This window comes from Gracilinanus agilis, chromosome 5, assembly GCF_016433145.1.
Source record: "Gracilinanus agilis isolate LMUSP501 chromosome 5, AgileGrace, whole genome shotgun sequence".
Classification (NCBI taxonomy): Eukaryota; Metazoa; Chordata; class Mammalia; order Didelphimorphia; family Didelphidae; genus Gracilinanus; species Gracilinanus agilis.
Genome location: NC_058134.1, coordinates 20,631,422 through 20,649,447, shown reverse-complemented (window position 1 = coordinate 20,649,447; position 18,026 = coordinate 20,631,422). Strand labels below are relative to the sequence as shown.

General features: G+C 52.3%; 1 protein-coding gene across 1 annotated transcript in view; it reads left to right on the top strand.

The window, feature by feature from the left end:
* Window positions 1-305: 305 nt before the first annotated feature.
* NOD1 (nucleotide binding oligomerization domain containing 1) overlaps window positions 306-18,026 on the top strand; it is a 35,071-nt gene continuing 17,350 nt past the window's right edge. Inside the window, exons 1-3 of the mRNA XM_044679533.1 lie at window positions 306-500; window positions 14,413-14,723; window positions 16,059-16,233. Of these exons, the coding sequence (XP_044535468.1) occupies window positions 14,529-14,723; window positions 16,059-16,233 (370 nt within the window). The 5' untranslated portion in view covers window positions 306-500; window positions 14,413-14,528. The remainder of the gene's footprint in view (window positions 501-14,412; window positions 14,724-16,058; window positions 16,234-18,026) is intronic.

Genomic DNA, 18,026 nt, shown 5'->3' with positions numbered 1-18,026 from the left:
TTCTCCCCTTCCTCTCCCCACCGTCCGTGCCTTCCTAGACCAGAAACTTTCCAGGATTCGTGACGTTGGGAGGGAGGCACAGAATTCCTCCCCCTGACACATTCCCCCTTCCCAGTACGACCAACGGAAGGCAGAAGGGCAGGGGCGGCCCCTCGGCTGTAGCTGAGGACGCAGCAGGGCGGGGACAGAAAGTGCCCAGCGGCCCCGCCCTTCGCTTTCCCTTTCTCCTCCCCCCTCCCATTTCCGGCTCCCTTTGCTCTGGGGCTGCGGGTGGACACCACCTTTTACCCGTGTCCATCCTCGACGTGGCCGCCAGGGGGCGCCTGCCGCGGGCTCGGGCTGCAGCTGCGGCTCCCAGGCTAGGGTAGCTGGGGCAGCTGGGGGCAGCAGCAGAGCCCGGCTGGCCGGCCGGAGTTCTCCCCGCGCTCTAGAGCCAGCCCAGTAGCGGCCCCTTGGGCCTCTCCGCCCTCTCCCGATCCTTCCTCCCCGCGGCGGTGGAAGTAAGTACCTGGGGCTGGGGGGAAAAGGTGGTGGTGGTGGGGAGATGCCGGAGCCACCCTCCTAAGGTAGAGACCGGACAGGGTCGGGGGAAGGGCCGCTGAGACGGGCAGCCCGGGCAGCCCCGGGTCCTGCTCCTCAGGATCCCGAGCCCCCTCGCCCTGGCCCGCCCCGTCGGCTCGCTTGGCTGTAGGATGGAGCGGCCCACTTGGCCCGGGAAGAGTCGGAACTTCCCTGCTGGCTGACCAGGCGCGGCTGTGCGATCTCCTGGGGGAGACCGTCAGTGTACGAAGCACGAGGGATTCCCGAGAAAGTCCCAGCGGGCGCCGGCTGAGGCAGGCCGCACACCTTGCCCACTGGGGAGGAAGCTGCGAAAGGCCCCTTGCTGCTGGGCGGACCCGTGCGAGATGAAGCTGCCAAGCCGCCTTCCTTTTAGAACGTGAGGCTGGTGCTTCGAGGGTCTTAGCTCCGCGGACAGAGCCGGGAATGGGCCGGATGGGCCAGCTTGGCTCTCGGGCGGAGGCTGCTCTGCTCCCGCCCGGGCGTTCCTTAAGTCTCCTCTCCTGCCGGCTGCCAGCGGCGGGCATGGAAAGCGGGGCCACCTCCTGGGAAGCAGGACTCCGGGTGTGTGTCTCCTCTGCTGCTTGCTCCGTGCCTGACCCTACCCTGGTGGGCAGAGCAGTAGCCTAGCAGCAGCGCCGGATTGGGAGTCAGAGGTCCTGGGTTCCAGTGTGGTCACTGCTGCCACCCGGCCCAGCTCCTCTGGCCTGGGCTCGGCCTTCGAAGCCCGGCTAGGGCAGCCGGGGCTGAGACCTGAGGTAAGACCTGGGAAAGTTAAGAAGCGCGAGCGGCTTTCGCTTTCGCTTTGGAATTGGGGCCTGAGCAGCGCCACCGACCAGAGTCCTGGGCCAAGTTGACAGGTTTCTTTGGGACTTAACCCAGTTTGGTCTGCAAAGACTCTTTCCCCGGAAACACCCCCCCCCCTGCCCTCCATTCTTTTCCATACGTGGCAGTAGGGGAGGGAGCAGCTAACCTGTGAATGCTGCCAAGGTGGGACCCAAGCAGCCCGCTTCCTAGATCGCCTTCACATCCCGCTGCCCCCAGCTGGCCTTGGAGCCCCAAAGACCTGAGTTCAAGTCCTGTCTCTGCTGCATCCTAGTCATGTAACCAATCACTTCACTTCTCAGCTTTCTTCAGGTGCTTTAAAGACCAAGTTACAGGGGATGGACGGGGACAAGGTCTCGTAAGGGCCAGCAAGGTGCCCCCTGAAATCACTGGTTCAGATTCTGTACCCCCATGTCTCACTTTTGCCTTTGGGGCCCCAGAACCAGGGGCTACATAAATGTTCACTGCCTCCTGAGACGGGGTTATTTATACATTTTATATATATATAATACCTACAGTATGCCAGGCCCTGTGCTAAGACTTAGAAATATTCCCTCCTTTGACTCACCCACATTATCCCATTTTATAGCTGAGAAAATTAAGGCAGGTAAAGGTTTAAAATCCATTTCTTGGGGCAGCTGGGTAGCTCAGTGGATTGAGAGTCAGGCCTAGAGACAGGAGATCCTGGGTTCAAACCCGGCCTCAGCCACTTCCCAGCTGTGTGACCCTGGGCAAGTCACTGACCCCCATTGCCCACCCTTACCACTCTTCCACCTATGAGACAATACACCGAAGTACAAGGGTTTTAAAAAAAAGAAAAGTTAAAATCCATTTCTTTCAGCTTTCAGGCTCACCTAATTACCATGCACATCTTGAAGATGGGCTTTCGGGAAGGGACAAGGGATGTCTAGAAGGTCCTGTGAGTTTCTTTTTCCCATGCCAGATGCCAGCCCATGAGCTTCGAATGCTCCCCTCCCTCAGCTGGCCTGAGCTGCCTCCGATCTACCTCTAAAGAGTCGGGCTTGTGGTGCATCTCTAGGGTGTGGGATGGTGCCGCTGTCTATGTCCAGGCCCTGGCTGAACATTTCACCTGTCCGCCCACCCTCTGTGGCCTCTGTGATCCTTTGGTGGCCAGGCACTTGTGTGGTAGTGCTGCTGCTTCTGTCGGAAACATAAACAGAGAAGCAATACAGCCTGAACTTTCAGGGCTGCTACTGTAGCCTTTCTCCTCCTCTTCCTTTAAGCCCCAAAGAACCCCCCCACACCCAATCCAGGCCATAAGCATATATTAAGCCCCTGCTGTGGACTCTGCCAGGTTGCAGAAATGAAAAGCTATATTATCTCTGCCCTCAGCCAGTTTATAAAACAATCTCAGGAAGGGCTGGGCAGTGTGGTCCAGTGGGAGGTATGCTCATTCAGGGGATCAGTATTTAAATCCCACTCCTGCCTCTATGATCTTGGGCTAAGAACTTGAACCTGGAACTAGAAGGGACCTCAGATACTCGTCCCACCCCTTTGTTTTGCAGATACTTAGGCTGTAAGGTGTACCCACAGTAAGCCCCAGAGGTAGGATTTGAAAACAGCTCCCCTGCCCCAGAGCTCATACTCTTTTCCAGGAAGCTAGCTAGCTATGTGACCTTGGACAAGTCACTAGATTCCTACTGCCTGTATCAAGTTGCTCCATCCCTCCTAAGACTGGAGAATAAACTCCTTGAGGACAGGAGCTCTGTAGTTTATCTGTGACCCTTTACATAATTTATTTAATTAGCCTGTGATGATTGATGTGAGCACAACTCTCTGTAAGAAGTCTCTCCCTCAGTGCTGATCTTTTCTGCAGCTTAGTATGCTAGCAGTTACTTGCTGAGGGGCATCGAAAAGATCAAATGGCTTATATGTGTCATAAAGAGGATTTGAACCCACATCTTCCTGACTCTCCCAGGATGCTTCTCTCCAGGACTTTCTGATTCTAAATCTATGATCTCAAAGATTTTTATGTTTCTGATTTCCCTTCTAGGGAGTTGAGCCAAGATGGCAGGAGAATAGGGAGAGTTAAATAGTCTCTACATGCAGAATCTTTATTTTGCCATGGCTGGGCTGTTCCCCAAGTTCACAAGAGTGCTCTTTTCTCCGGGGCAAATCCAGTTGCTTGTAATTTTCAGTATCACTACCTTCCCTAAAGGTCTAGACTTGTCTCCTGCAAATGCCTCTTCAGCTCTTCAGATACCCGTGAGATGGCAATCGTGCCTTCCTGCTTTGACTCATGTCTTGGGAGGGAAGGATTTTGATAAGTTGGCATTGCAGCTGATGAATGGCTATACCCACTGTCAAAGAGTGTGCCACTCCTGACGGCTCTCCTCAGGGCACTGCCAATAGACATGCCATATTTTGGGCAAGAACTCAATTAGAGTGAGGGTCAGGGGTTACGCTCCCTTATCTCTCTTCCTTATACCTGCTATAACTCTCATGCCCCTAGATCTGGGACTCCAGGGAGGACTGTTAAAGGAAACCACCATCCTGGCTGTGTCTATGTGATAAGTTGGGAGGTGCAGTGACTGTGGGGTCAAGGGAGCTGATTTTAGCAACATGAAGTGGACAAGTCTCTTTCCATCCTCAGGCCTCAGTTTCTCTTCTGTTAAAGGAGGGGATTGTACTAAACCAGGAGTGTTGAAATCTATTTATCATTTCCAGATAATCTGATAAGGACAGCTTAGTTGACAAGAAAGTAAAAGGACATGGGAGACGATCTTTCTGTTAGCCCATAGCTGCTTCTCCGAAGTGCCATTGAGTCACAAGTTTATTATATATGAAATTAAAGTTTCCTTTCACCCCCAAAGTACAGAGAGAGTTTTACAGCTTCGCAGACATTGCAATTAGTTTAGGCAACACACAGAAACCTCAGAAACTTCAAGGTGAAGATAAGAACCAGGCTGGACCTGATTATCAGCAAGCTGAGTCTGGGAATATTTTGCTAGATCAGGAAGTCCTACGTTTCTTCAGCCTTGACTGTCTAAAACAACTTTTTGAGACCCAGCAGCTGCATTCCTGACCAAAGTGGAGAATGTTAACCTCTTGACTTTAGGTTTGCTAAGAGCTTAAAGCTTTCCAGTAAGACTATATTGCTTTATAATAAGAAAAGGTGTGGATCATAAAAGGGGTCAAAAGAGGAGTCTCAGATTTTTATCTATCTGAGACTCTGTTTCTCTTATTGGCCTCCCACACAGGACTTTTTTGGTTGTTTTTTTAAACCCTTCCCTTTTCTCTTCAGATCAATACTAAGTATTGGTTCCAAGGCAGAAGAACAGAAAGGGCTAGGCAGTTAGAGTCAAGTGACTTGCTCAAAGTCACACAGCTAGGAAGTGTCTGAGAACAGATTTGAACTCAGGAACTCCTGTCTCCAGACCTGGCTCTCAATCGACTAAGCCACCTAGATGTACCTTGAACTAAGAGTTCTTAACCTAAGTCCATGGAACCCTAGGACCTGGATAGATTTCATGGAGTCAGTGAATTCACATGTGGGGAAAAAACCCATTTCCCTTTCACCAGGCTCTACCCAGAATTTAGCATTTCCTTTGATCATAAATGCAGGGAACAAAATGGGCTTTAGGGAAGAGGTCTAGAGGCTTCCCCAGACTGTTTCCCAAAGGATCCAGGACCCACAAAGATGATGAAACCCTGAACCTAAAGACCCCAGAGGTCCCTCAATGAGCAAACTTGCCTTCCAGTCTCTTCTCTCTGCCCATTAGGCTGACACTTCCTCCTGGCTCTGGAGCTGCTTTCTGATAACTTTCATTACCAAAGCACTTTCAGTTTAAAAAGGCGTCATCCAGGGGCAGCTAGGTGGCTTAATGGGTACAGAGCCAGGCCTGGAGATGGAAGGTTCTGGTTCAAATCAGGCCTCAGACTGGGTGACCCTGAGCGAGTCACTTAATCCCCATTGCCTGGTCCCTACTGCTCTTCTGCCTTGGAACTGATCCTTACTATAGATTACTTACTTCTAAGACAGAAGGTAAGGGTCAACAATAAATGAATGAATGAATGAATGAATGAATGAAAGAAAGGGTGTGTTCCATTACCCACAGCCTGGGTAGTACAGAGTGTAAAATGAGCCATTTTATAGAAGAGGGAAATGACACACTGAGGGTCATGCAGATAGGAAGGGGCCAAGCTGGGATCCAAACCTAGGATAACCTCCAATTCTAAGTCTAGCATTTATTCCACTCTACCAAAATGAATAAGTGGGTGGTTGGATGGATTAGATAGATAGATAGATAGATAGATAGATAGATAGATAGATAGATAGATAGATAGATAGATAGATAGATGGATACACGGATAGATGGATGGATACATGGATAGATGGATGGATACATGGATAAATGTATGGATAGATGTATGGATAGATACATGGATAGATGGATGGATGGATGGATGATTAGATGGATAGATGGGTAGATGGGTAGATGGATGGATGGATACATGGATAGATGGATGGGTGGATAGATAATTGGATGGGCTATAGCAGTATAGCACTTACTGTGTGTCAGGCCATTGTACTACTCTGAGAACAGACCCAGAATTGAGACGGTCTCTGCTCTGAAGGAGCTTATAATCTAGTATGAGAAAACATCTCTCAGGGATATGGTTCAGGGAAGTACCAAGGATGGGAATTGGGAGGGAGGGAGTGGGAAGTTGGGAGGGGAAAAGATGAGGTTGGGGGTGGGGTGGGAAATGAGAGGTCACATGACCATAAGGAAATGGGTCAGGGTGGGAGGTGGGTCCAGGAAACTGTAAAATTAGCATTGGCTGACATAGGGGGAAGGGGCATCCCAAATGTGATTGGTTGGAGGGGTGGTTTCCCTTAGATTCCCATCTATTTACTGTTACTGAATGTATTTGTATTGAAAAGACACATATTTAAGTGCCTTTTGTGGACCAGTCACTGTGTTGCTAAGTGCTTTACAAATATTATCTTATAATATCAATAATTATCTTGACTGCAAGGTAGCACAGTGGATAGAGTACCAGGCCTGGAGTCAGGAGGATCTGGGTTCAAATTTGGATTCAGTCACTTCCTAGCTGTATAAGCCTGGGCAAGTCACTGTACCCTAATTGTCTAGCACTTGCTGTTCTTCAGTCTTAAAACTCATACTAAAACAGAAGGTAAGGGTTAAAAACAAACTAACAAAGCAAATATTCTCTCATTTGATCCTTAACCAACTATGTGCAGAAGGCTTATTATCCTCATTTTTACATGTGGGGAAACGGAGGCTGAGAGAGATCAGCCGACTTACCCAAAGTCAAACAGCTGGGAAATATCTGAGGTCAGATTTGAATTCAGGTCCAGGGCTTTATCCATCTCAAAGTAGACTCCCATGTAGAAGTACAAGGGAAATGTTCACCGTTTATATTTTGGGGTAGTTCTTCTTTCATTCTCTCTGTAAAACTGGTTGTGATCCAGTATGGCAGCTTGTCTTGGAGTCTGGAAGCCCTGGAGTCTTAGTTCTACCTCTGATCCCCAACCTTGGGACCATGAACCTGTCAGTCTCCCCCAGGAGACTCCCTATAACTCTTATGTTAAAGATGAGTTCCTGATCTTTAGCATTAAAATATTGCCTAAGAAACACAAATGAGAAATTCAGCTCAAGAGACTGTAGGAAACAAGCCCATTCTTTGTCCCTGCCATTGCTTCCCTTCCTCCCCCTCCTTTTTTGGGAGGAAAAGGAATCTTTTCATAGAGAGGGCAGCTCTTCCTTGACTGCCATTGTTCCATGTGAGGTCTAGAGCAGAGGTCAGCTCCTGCCTCTGACATATATTGGTCCTGGGCAAATCCCTAGGCCTTTCTGTGGTTCGGGAGCCCCTCCAAAACTCTGCATCACGCATACCATTAGGGACGTCCTGTCTCCATGGCGCTGAGAGAGGGAGCACAGAAGCTGCCTCCCTGGAGAAAAGAGGCCCCATTTCCCAGTGGATCACTCCCGTGATCTCCCCAACGTCTGATTTTGCAAACTTTCCCCTTTAACCCTCACCAGTTGTCAAGAAAGCTTCAATATCATTTCAAAAGAAAAAGATAATGAGATGGTTGTAGATAGATGTCATGGTGGGGATTTACAGTATTTATTCTGAGATAAATGTGGTTCTCAGGGAGCTGAGACTGGCCAGGACTTCCAAAAGAATGGCAGCAGTGCCTGGAAATGAAGCTTTCCTGCCCCTAGAGCTGTGGTTCTGGGGCCACCAAGGCAGAGGAAGAGCCAGTGCTCATGGAGTCTGTGTTCTAGGATGAGTTATGAGGATTGGGGACTTCCTGGAAAAAACTCCTTCACCAGTACAGATGGCCACCCACTCTGCAGTCAATGGTCTTGAGAGTTGTTTAGGACACTGAGACGTGAAGAGACTTGCCCAGGGTCACCCAACAGTATGTCTCAGATACGAAATCTGAACCTAAGGAGGAGGGGGAGATCCAGTCTGGCTTGATTCATGAATTAGGTGGAATAGATCTCTGTAAGATCAGAGGGGGGCAAGTCTCTACCAATACTGGAAAGGCTTCCTGGAGGAGATGGCACTTATTTTAAGGTATTTTAAAGGATACTACCTGCTCCTGGACCAATCACCAATCTAGGCCTCAGGGTCTTCACCCATAACATGAAGGGATTAGACTAGGAGATTACAGAGGTCCTTCCCAGATCTAATCTGTGACCCTCAAGTCTGATTCTGGGGAGTAGGATATCAGCAAGTCAAGAGAGGAGGGAGGGCACTCCTGGCACAGGGACTTAGATGGATAAAGGTAGAGAGGTAAGAGATGGCTCTGCATCTAATCTAGTCCTTGCTGGGTCTCACTGCTCCTCTAGCCCCATATCCCTCACCCTATATCAGTGTAGTTTGGTTTTTGAATCAAAGTCTTTATAATTTTAGCTAAAGTATATTCGATTCTGCTCTAGCCCTTTAACTCTGTGTGAGTTGTAGGAGCAGAATGGGTTAAGGAAACCTTTAGAATGTGGGGAAGCTGGCTTGACTGACACGGACCGTCAGTTGAAGGGAAGCAAGGCATCGTGGTAAGGAAGAACCTGGACGGAGGGGCTTTTGGATCGGGGATCTCGGGGAGAGAGGACTAACGTAGCCCACCCGGTGATGGATCAAGAGCCAGCCCAAAGGGTTCTCTTTGAACAATGATACCCCAAAGCCTGAGGTTTCTTGTCAGCTTCAACTGTCAACCTAAAGAGATTCGGGTCTCCTTATTCCTGAGGAGTCAGCGGACTGTGGGTGCCTCGGAGTGGACTCCGAAGACTCCCGACTCTTACCTGCCTACATAAGGCCGTTACACTATCAATAGTGTAGATTTTAGATAGGACAAGAATAGGGGATGGAAGAAATAGGAATTTCTGGTTCGGCCATTTCTGGCCTGCCAGAGAGAAGGACCTTGTGGGATTAGATATTAGGGATCCCTAAATACCTCTCCCCACCTTCAGCTGCCTTAATGATATTACAATAAAAAATTGATTTGCAATCAGATAAAAGAAATTTTATTCGGAGGACACAAAGGGAGGGACCAAAGGGGTCTGAGAGGTTGGGAAGCTCAAGCCAGAGCCCCTGGGCAGGACCCCTGGTGTGCTGTTTTTACCCAAAGGTGGGGATTTGCCTGAAGAGGATCTGGGCTTCCCCAGCCAAGCATACTACCAACATTACCCACTAGTAGAAACTCCTCTCAAGCTACCAGCTCTTGCTTATTCTCTGATAAGCCATCTTTACAGAGAATTTCCCTCTTCATCCCAGTAATACTGATATAGAGAGAGCTCTGATCAGACATTCACACACAAGTCTGTTTCCCTTTTGCCATCCAAACTCTCTGAAAATATATCAATATTATAGAGTCTGTTTCAAGTGTCTCTTTTAAATAGCCCATTATTGATTCTAACTTCTAATCCATTCTACTATCTTCCATTTTATGGGTGAGCTCATCCCATTCACATTCACAGTTATGATTACTGAGTATTTTCCTTCATCCATTTTCTTCCTTTTTTTCTTCTCACTCTCTTTTTATTCTATCCATTCCTCCTCAAAAATCTGTTTTGCTTCTGACCACTGCCTCCCTCCCTTTTATCATGTTGCTTCCACTTTCTCTGATCCCCTTCCCCTATTTCCCTGTTGGGTATAATAGAAATAGAAGTCCCCTTGGCCAGGAAGTTGAGAAGCTGTTAGGGGGATCCTTTAAGAGGCAATCAGGACCTGATGGATGGCACTGCTTAAGTGTGGGAATACCAAACCTGACTGTGTCATTGGCTGCTTCTGGCCACAGAGTCCCTTCAGGAGGATTTCCCTCAGGCCGTCTTTTTCCCTTGCCTTTTCCTCCAGACCTTTGCTGCTCTCTAGAATAACCTCAGCAAACTGTCAGAGGTAGGCGGCTTCCTGCAGCTAGAGCATGGGGACTCCCAGAGTTGGGAGACCTGGCTTTGAATCCAGCCTCAGACATGTACTGACTGGGTGACCCTGCCCAAGTCACTTCACCTCTGTTTGCCTCAGTTTCCTCAACTGTAAAATGGGAATGATAATAGTACCTTCTTCCCAGGATTGTTGTGTCCTCCATTGTCCTTTGAGGAAAAGCCTTTTTTAAAAATTTTTTTTATTTTTAGAAAAATTTTCCATTGTTACATGATTCATGTTTTAACTTTCCCCTTCACCCCCTCAAACTCCCCCACCCTAGCTAAAGCGCATTTCCACTGGTTTTAATATGTATCATCAATCAAGACTTATTTCCATATTATTGATAGTTGCATTGTTGTGGTCCTTTCGGGTCTACATCCCCAATCATGTCCTCATCAACCCAAGTGTCCACGCAGTTGTTTTTCCTCTGTGTTTCCACTCCTGCAGTTCTTCCTCTGAATGTGGGTAGCGTCTTTTCCATAAATCCCTCAGAATTGTCCTGGGTCATTGCATTGCTGCTGGTACAGAAGCCCATTACATTCGATTTTACCACAGTGTATCAGTCTCTGTGTATAGAGTTCTTCTGGCTCTGCTCCTTTCGCTCTGCATCAATTCCTGGAGGTCTCTCCAGTTCGCCTGGAACTTCTCCAGTTTATTATTCCTTTGAGCACAATAGTATTCCTTCACCAACACCTCACACCTAGCAGATTGGCTAAAATGACAGCAGGGGAGAGTAATGAATGTTGGAGGGGATGTGGCCAAATTGGGACATTAATGCATTGCTGGTGGAATTGTGAACTGATCCAACCATTCTGGAAGGCAATTTGGAATTATGCCCAAAGAGAAATAAAAGACTGCCTGCCCTCTGATCCAGCCATAGCATTGCTGGGTTTGTACCCCAAAGAGATCATGGAGAAAAAGGCTTGTACAAAAATATTTATGGCTGTGCTCTTTGTGGTGGCAAAAAGTTGGAAAGCAAGGGGATGCCCTTCAATTGGGGAATGGCTGAACAAATTGTGGTATATGTTGGAAAAGCCTTTTTCTGCACAGTCCTTGCCACGCTGGGTGCTACTCTGAGAGGGAATGAAGTGAGCCAAAAGGGCCCTGCCCTGCCCTCAGGGAGCTTCCATTGGGCGGAGGATCTAGCCAAGGAATCTCCTCCAAGAGAATAGAAGCTGAGGGACTCATAGACAGGAAGTCTTGGGTTCAAATGTAGACCTAGATACTGCCCAGGGGGGTGACCCTGGGCAAGTCCCTTCACCCCCTTGGCCTTGCCACTCTTCTGCCTTGGGACCTCTACCCAGCATTGATTCTAAGACAGAAAGTAAGGCTCACAAAAATGAATGACGGTGCTAGCTAGCACTTACATGGCCCTTTGCAGGTTAGCTAGGTGGGGCAGGGGATAGAGCACAAGAAGACAAGAGTTCAAGTCTGGCCTCACACATTTCCTGGCTGTGTGACTCTGGGCCGTCACCCAAACCCGTTGGGAAGTCTGGTTTGCCAGAGCTCCCTTGGCTCCCTTGGCTCCCTCTGTCCCTGAGATGTGGTGGAAGTCCCGCGTGCTCCTGCGATGTGGCGGCACCTTCCTGGGCAGCTGAGGGGAAGGGCTGCACGTCCAGCCACTTCACTGGCCTTTCTGCTTGGAGCCATCGAACATCATTCAAGTAGGAGCCGCGGTCCGTCGTGGGGGGGCTCTTCCTGCCACCCAGAAATGGACATGCAGCTCCGGGGCTTGGCTGCTCCCCCAGCCACTGACCACTGAAGCCATGCGGAGGACACAGAGGTCCAGATGAGCGGCTACAGGGCATTCCCACCCCAAGCAGGGCTGGGAAAGTGCTTGGGAGTCCTGCAGGCCAATCCACTCTTTTACAGACGAGGAAACTGAGGCCCAGAGACACTAAGGGATGGGTCCGGGGTCCCCAAGGAGTAAGTGCGATTGTTCTAAGCAGCCAGCCCTGGGAGGCGCCTGCCGAGTGCCGGGCCCTGCGCTGACTGCTGAGGACAGAGAGACAAGCAGAAAGAAGAGAACAGCCGCTGCCTCGGAGCCCCTCGGACCCCGGAACTCCGGGATATGGTCATCCACGTGGCGTCCCTCATTCAGAGATGAGGAGTCTGAGCCTGAAATATGTCCAGAGACTTGCCCAGGGTCACCGCGTCACAGGCGAGCTTTGAACTCGGGTCTTCCTGACTCTCCCTTATTCCACACAAGCCTCGAATCCCGCTTCTCTGTGTAGAGCCGGGGCCGTCCAAGCCCCCTTGCTGGTGGGACAAGGACTCGAACCCGGGTCCTTTGGCTCTTCACAAGCCTATCTGTGCTCTGCCGACTCTGGAGCCAACCCTGTTTTCCCTGAGAGTCCCGGGAGGTTCCTGAGGTCATGGGTGTGAGGAGGAGGAGGCCGGATCCTCTGCTCCCGTGTGACCATGGCCAGGTCTGTGTCCGTGTGTCGGGTGTCAGCCTGGAGCCCCGTCACCCCTGGGGGGTTCTCTGGTGGGTGCCTCGTGCCATGGCAGCAATGCCCAGCCTTTGGGGGCGGCAGAGAAAGCCAGACAGAGAAGCAGAGCGCTAGAGGAGAGGCCAGCCTGGCTGCGCAGACAGCAGACCCCAGGACTGGGGGACCCTCTGGGTCTCGATTTCCTCGTCTCTAGGGTGAGGGGGGGGGGATTCAGTGACCTCTCAGAGCTCTTCTTCACATCCCCTGGGAGGTCCTCCCCTCCGCCAGCTCTTGAGGCCGTCCTCGGTGGGGCTCCGGTGACTCTGCCTGAGAAGCAGCCCCCGGGGCCCGGGGAGGGGGGCTCTCTGCTCCTCTGGGTGTGAGGGGACCCCCGGAGGTGTCTGTGGCTGAGCTGGAGCTGCTCAGGGCTCTGACCCCCATGCCAGCTCCGAGGCCCTGATCTGAAAGCGAAGGCTCGACCCTCCAGGCTCCCCATTGTCGGCTTTGGGTTCCTGACACTCCCCTCACCCCTCCTCACTTTGGAGGCCCCACACAGGCTGGATCCAGATGTCAGAGGCTCCTCAGAGGCCCCGAGGCAAAGCCTTGCAGCTCACAGATAGGAATCAAGGCCCCCAGAAGGGGACTCATCCCGGGTCATCTCGGCTGCAGCCGCATCAGAGCCGAGGCTCGGACCCAGAGAAGCCCTGGCCGGGGCCTTTTAAACTTGACAGAGACCCGGTCAGCGAAGGAGGCCCGGCCTGCTGTCCTCGCTTACCCAGCCACGGCTGAACCACTCATGCAGGGTCTTAGGGCTCTTAGAGCTGGGACTTGAACCCAGGCCCCGGCATCAACTCGAGGAGCAGGCCCCCTGCCCCCTTGCACAGAGGGGCTCCCCCAGCAGAGGGGCAGGAGGCAGAAGGGACCGATGACCTCACCCTCCTCGGTAAAGCGCGGCCACTGACCGAGCCAGCTGGTCCCTGCTGCTCCGACACAAAGCTCGTTGACTGACGGTGGTTCGGGGCCCACGAGCCCATTCGCTAGGGGGCTCCCCAATTTGTGGCCCAGTGGAGTCAGGAAACCTGCTTCCTCCTCACAGTTCTTGGACTGACCTCAGCAAGATCTCTGGGCCTCAGTTTCCTCGGCTGAAAACTGGCCTGCAAGGGCCCCTCTAGCTCCAACCATGGAGGCTCTGCTGTCCTGGGATGCTTCAGGTGCGTGTGGGGGTGACCGCAGCCGTTTTCGGGCCTCCCCAGGACGGCTGGTGGTTTTTCTTCACCCACTTATGCCTCGGCAGCCTTTCCATGGTCCTCGGGGTCCTGGTGCTCTGCCCTGTCTGTCCCGGTGAGGGGAGCCGCGATAGTCATGGCTCCTGTTGGTAGAATTCTCTGATTTACAAATCCCTTCGCACGGACTCTCGTGGGAGCCTTTCAGCGGCCTATCAGGCAGGTGGCGTGTCCAAGGCACCATTTGAACCCAGGCCTTCCCAAATTCTGGTTCAGAATCGGCCCCTTGCACCACCTTCACGGCCTGCCGATGGATCTTTGTTATCAGAACCCCCATGAAAGCCTTGTTTGGACTTCTAGCTGAAGAGTGAGCCTGGGCGCTCCCAGACCCCCGTCTTGTCCTGGTGACTGTGTGTGTGTGTGTGTGTGTGTCTGAACTGTAAGGTCCTTGAGGGCAGAGACTGCCTTTTGCCTCTTCGTGGCCCCGGGGCGCAGAGTGGGTGCTGAAAGAACAGGCCAGCCCCGGGGAGGCGGGGGAGATTTTTCAGCTGCCGACCTCCCCCCAGGTGAGTGTCCTCGGGTGGACGGGCCGATGGACGATCCCGCGGGAGCCTCGCAGACCTGAGGCGGGCACCTCCCGGTCACCAGCAGGGACTAAAAAGAAGGAAGGAGAGGATTTTCCTCTGGCTTCATTTCCTCTTTTTGCTCTACATGAAGCCACTCTTCCCAGGGCTAGCGAGAAGGTTCCGCTGCCCAATTGTAAAGGGAAAAGCTATTTTCTGGAGCCCAGACAGGCAATACTGTTAAATTAATAGGAATAACTTTGCAGGCTTTCACCAGAAATAAAGTAGAGGTCGCTGACGGGCCCGGGCTCAGCGTGGCGGGGGGTGATCCCTGCAGCAGAAAGCGAGGCCACGTCGGCGCGGTTTTAACGGCAGCGTCTCGCTTGTATGTTCCAGGCTCTTTGGAGAGGAAGGAGAAGCCACAGGCATGACGGGTCGGGGCGCCCGAAGGCCACAGAGACAGACGCTGCCGAAGATGAACGTGGGCAAAGGCCCTTCTGGCTCCCCTTGTGATGGAGAGCCCAGTCCTTCCTGACGGGGGGGCCCCAGGGCCCCCCTCCTGCATGAAGCTGCTCAAGGCAGACCGAGAGCTGCTGGTCACCCACGTCCGGAATGTCCAGTGTCTGATCGACAACTTGATGGCCAACGACTATTTCTCTAGGGAAGACGCCGAGATCGTGGGGGCCTGCCCCACGCTGCCAGACAAGGTGCCGTTGTCTCTCGGTCTCCCCATCTCTCACCTCAGCCGAGGGGGGCCGCGAGGAGTTCCTCCCCTGCCCCAGAGGCCATTGGGCGCTAGATGGGCCAGCTGAGCCCCATGGAGGGGGCTGGGTGACCCACTGACTGACCAATTCAGAACTGGGTTTGTTTGGGGGCTTCTTAATAAATGCTTTTACTCTGACTCAGTAGAAGAATCCTGGCAAATGGGTGGTAGAAAGGGCATCGGTGCTGAGTCTGAGGCCCCGGCTGAGTTCAAACCTCCCTTCTGGGGCCTCCTGCCTGTGTGACCTTGGGCCAGTCCCTTCCCCGCCCCGGGCCTCTGTTTCATTTTCTGTAAAATGAGAGGGTCGGACTCGGCCTCTGAGACCCCTCCCGGCTCCAGATAAATGATTCTGGGATCAAATAGTGACGCAGAACCTCCCAAAGGACAGCACTGGCTCTGCCCTTGCCCCTCATTGTCCCTTTTCATTGTTTACAATTTGGTAGCAGAAAGGAAGGACTCGGCTTTCACCAGCCGTTGTTGCCACAAGAGGGTAGGAAGGCCCCGGATTTTGCTCAAATCTGGAAAAGAATCGCCCTACGCCATGGGCCTCTGCTCTGACAGGTCACACGGCCGGCCGCCGGCCTTCTGACCATTCTGGCCTTCCCCTAGCCTGTGTCTCTCGCTTCCTCCTCCTGTCTCGGCTCGTGCTCCCTCCCCCCGCAGCCCCTCTGTGGCTCTTGTTCTGACCCAGCCAAAGAGGAGAGCCTGAAGGCTGGCCCCTGAGAGCCAGGCTGCTGCCCATCTGTGGAGAGCCCCCAAGTGGCCCGGCCCTAGACTCCCTCCTTCCATGGCCCGGGAGACCCCACAGTGGGTGGGGGAAGTCTGCGGGAGGGAGGCCTCAGTGTATTCATCAGTTGCTGATGGTTTTTCTTCCTCTTTTTGATTTTTAAAACAAGATCTTTTTCAAATCTGGCCTCAGACACTTCCTAGTGGTATGACCCTGGGTAAGTCACTGAACCCCCATTGCCTCGCCCTTACTGCTTTTCTGCCTTAGAACTAATACTTAGTACTGATTCTAAGACAGAAGGGAAGGGTTTAAAAATCAAACAAACCAATAGAAAACAAAACCAAAGCCTTGGCAGCGTCCTGGGCTGTCGGACCGGTTAAGTTCTTAGTGAGGCAGCCCTTTTCCTCAGCTATTTGTTCTCCCAGCTGGACAAGCAGATTCATGCGGCGCCTGGTTGGGGCCCGAGCAGAGGCATCCCCCCTCTCACCCCGTGTGCCCTTTGGTGGCCCTCGCAGCCGTGGGGCGAGCTGACGCCTGCCTGTCCCCCATTAGGTCCGGAAGATGCTGGACCTGGTCCAGAGCAAAGGGGAAGAAGTGTGCGAGTATCTCCTCCACGTGCTGCAGCAGATCCCGGACGCGTTCGTCGATCTGAAGCCGTGGCTGGCCGAGCTCTGCTTCTGGCCCTCCGAGCTGGTGAGGAGCAGAGTGATTGTCAACACTGACCCCGGTAAGCCGAGGAGCCCCCCGCCACAGCCAGGCACTGGGCTTCCTTGCCGGGAGCTCCAGAACTCCCCAGGGTGGCCCCCATCCTGAGGCATCCCTGGCCACCTCTCGTAGGGGCGGGCAGCAGTTCCCTTCAGTCCGTCAGTCCAGGAGTATTTATTAGGCAATGACAACGGACTGAGTCCTGTTGGGTCACGGTGATTCCTGGCCCCAGAGTCCACAGGACCCACGGGACGCTTGACACCCTCGATCAGGCAGTGGATCAACAGCCATTTATTAATGAAGCCCCCCACTATGTGCCAGGCACCGTGCTGGGTGTGGAGGATACAAGTACAAAGAATGAAATAGTCCCCACTCCCGAGGCCCTTCGGTGCTAATGGAGAGAGCACAAGGACTTAGAAATTAGTAAATAAGCTAGTGTGGGAGGGAGGCTATCAGGAGAGGCTTCCTGGAGAAGGCAGAAAGGATGGGTGAAGAGGCCAGCCTCTACTGGCCTGTGGAGTGGAACTCTTCACTATTTTTGCCAAACTGCTTTTGTTTCCTCCTTTTTTTTCATTCTTGGAAGAAGCCCCATCCCCCGTATCCAATCTGTTGTCACATCCTATGATTGTGCCTTCATAACATCTCTTTTTTTTTTTTTTTTAAACCCTTAACTTCTGTGTACTGGCTCCTTGGTGGAAGAGTGGTAAGGGTGGGCCATGGGGGTCAAGTGACTTGCCCAGGGTTACACAGCTGGGAAGTGTCTGAGGCCAGATTTGAACCTAGGACCTCCTGTCTCTAGGCCTGGCTCTCCATCCACTGAGCCACCCAGTTGCCCCCATAACATCTCTTAAATATGCCCCCCTTCTCTCCTGGCACTGCTGCCCCCTGGTGCTGCCCTTCTTCACCTAGATCCTTCCATTGACCTCGGAGTGTGTGTGTGGGTGTTTGCCCATATCAGATCTCTCCTCGATCCTCCATTCAGCCACCAAAGTGAGTTTCCTAAAACCTGACAGTCACCCCCATTTTCAGTAATTCCAGGTGTTCCTCACTGCCCCCAAGATGAGGCTAAAATCTTCTCTTTGGCCCACAAAGCCCAATTTTGAAAGTTGTTCCAGATAATCTGTGATCCAGTGATGCTGGCCTCACCCAAGGCATTCCCTCTCCCCATCACCCTTTTTCCTGGCTGCCCCCAAGCCTGGAATGTCCTCCCTCCTGTCTCCAGCTCCTGGCTTCCTCAGCTTCCTCTGAGACTCAGCTGAAACTCCACCTGCCCCAGGAAGCCTTTCCTGACCCCCCCTCATGCTGGGGGCTTCTTCCCATCTTTCCTGTGTGCAAAGCGAGCTTGTGTGGTGGTGCTGGTGCACTTTCTTGGCCATTAGAACCTGTGCTCCTTCCTTGACAGCAAGGGCTGGCTCTTGCCTTTCTTTGTATCTCTGGAAGAGTCCCTGGCACACCCCGGGGGTTCAGAGCTTGGTTTGACAAGGGGTGGCGTTGTTCCAAGTCAGGGAGGGGGACAGCGGCCCTTGGAAATGAAAGATGAATAGAGCAGGTGAAAAGCGCATCACAATAAGCTCTTCTGGATCTTAGAATTCTTCTTGCCCCAATGCAGAAAGGTAGGCATGGCCTGATGGAAATAACAGTTTGCCCTCCTCTCTCCCCTTCCCTCCCTTTCTCTCTCTGTCTCTCTCCCTGCCCCTTTCCCTACATTCCCTCCTTTCTCTCTCTCCTTCCCTCTCTTTCCCTGCACTCCTCTCTCTTCTCTCCCCTCCCCTCCCCTCTCCTCCTCTTTTCTTCTCTCCTCTCCCTTCCCCCCCT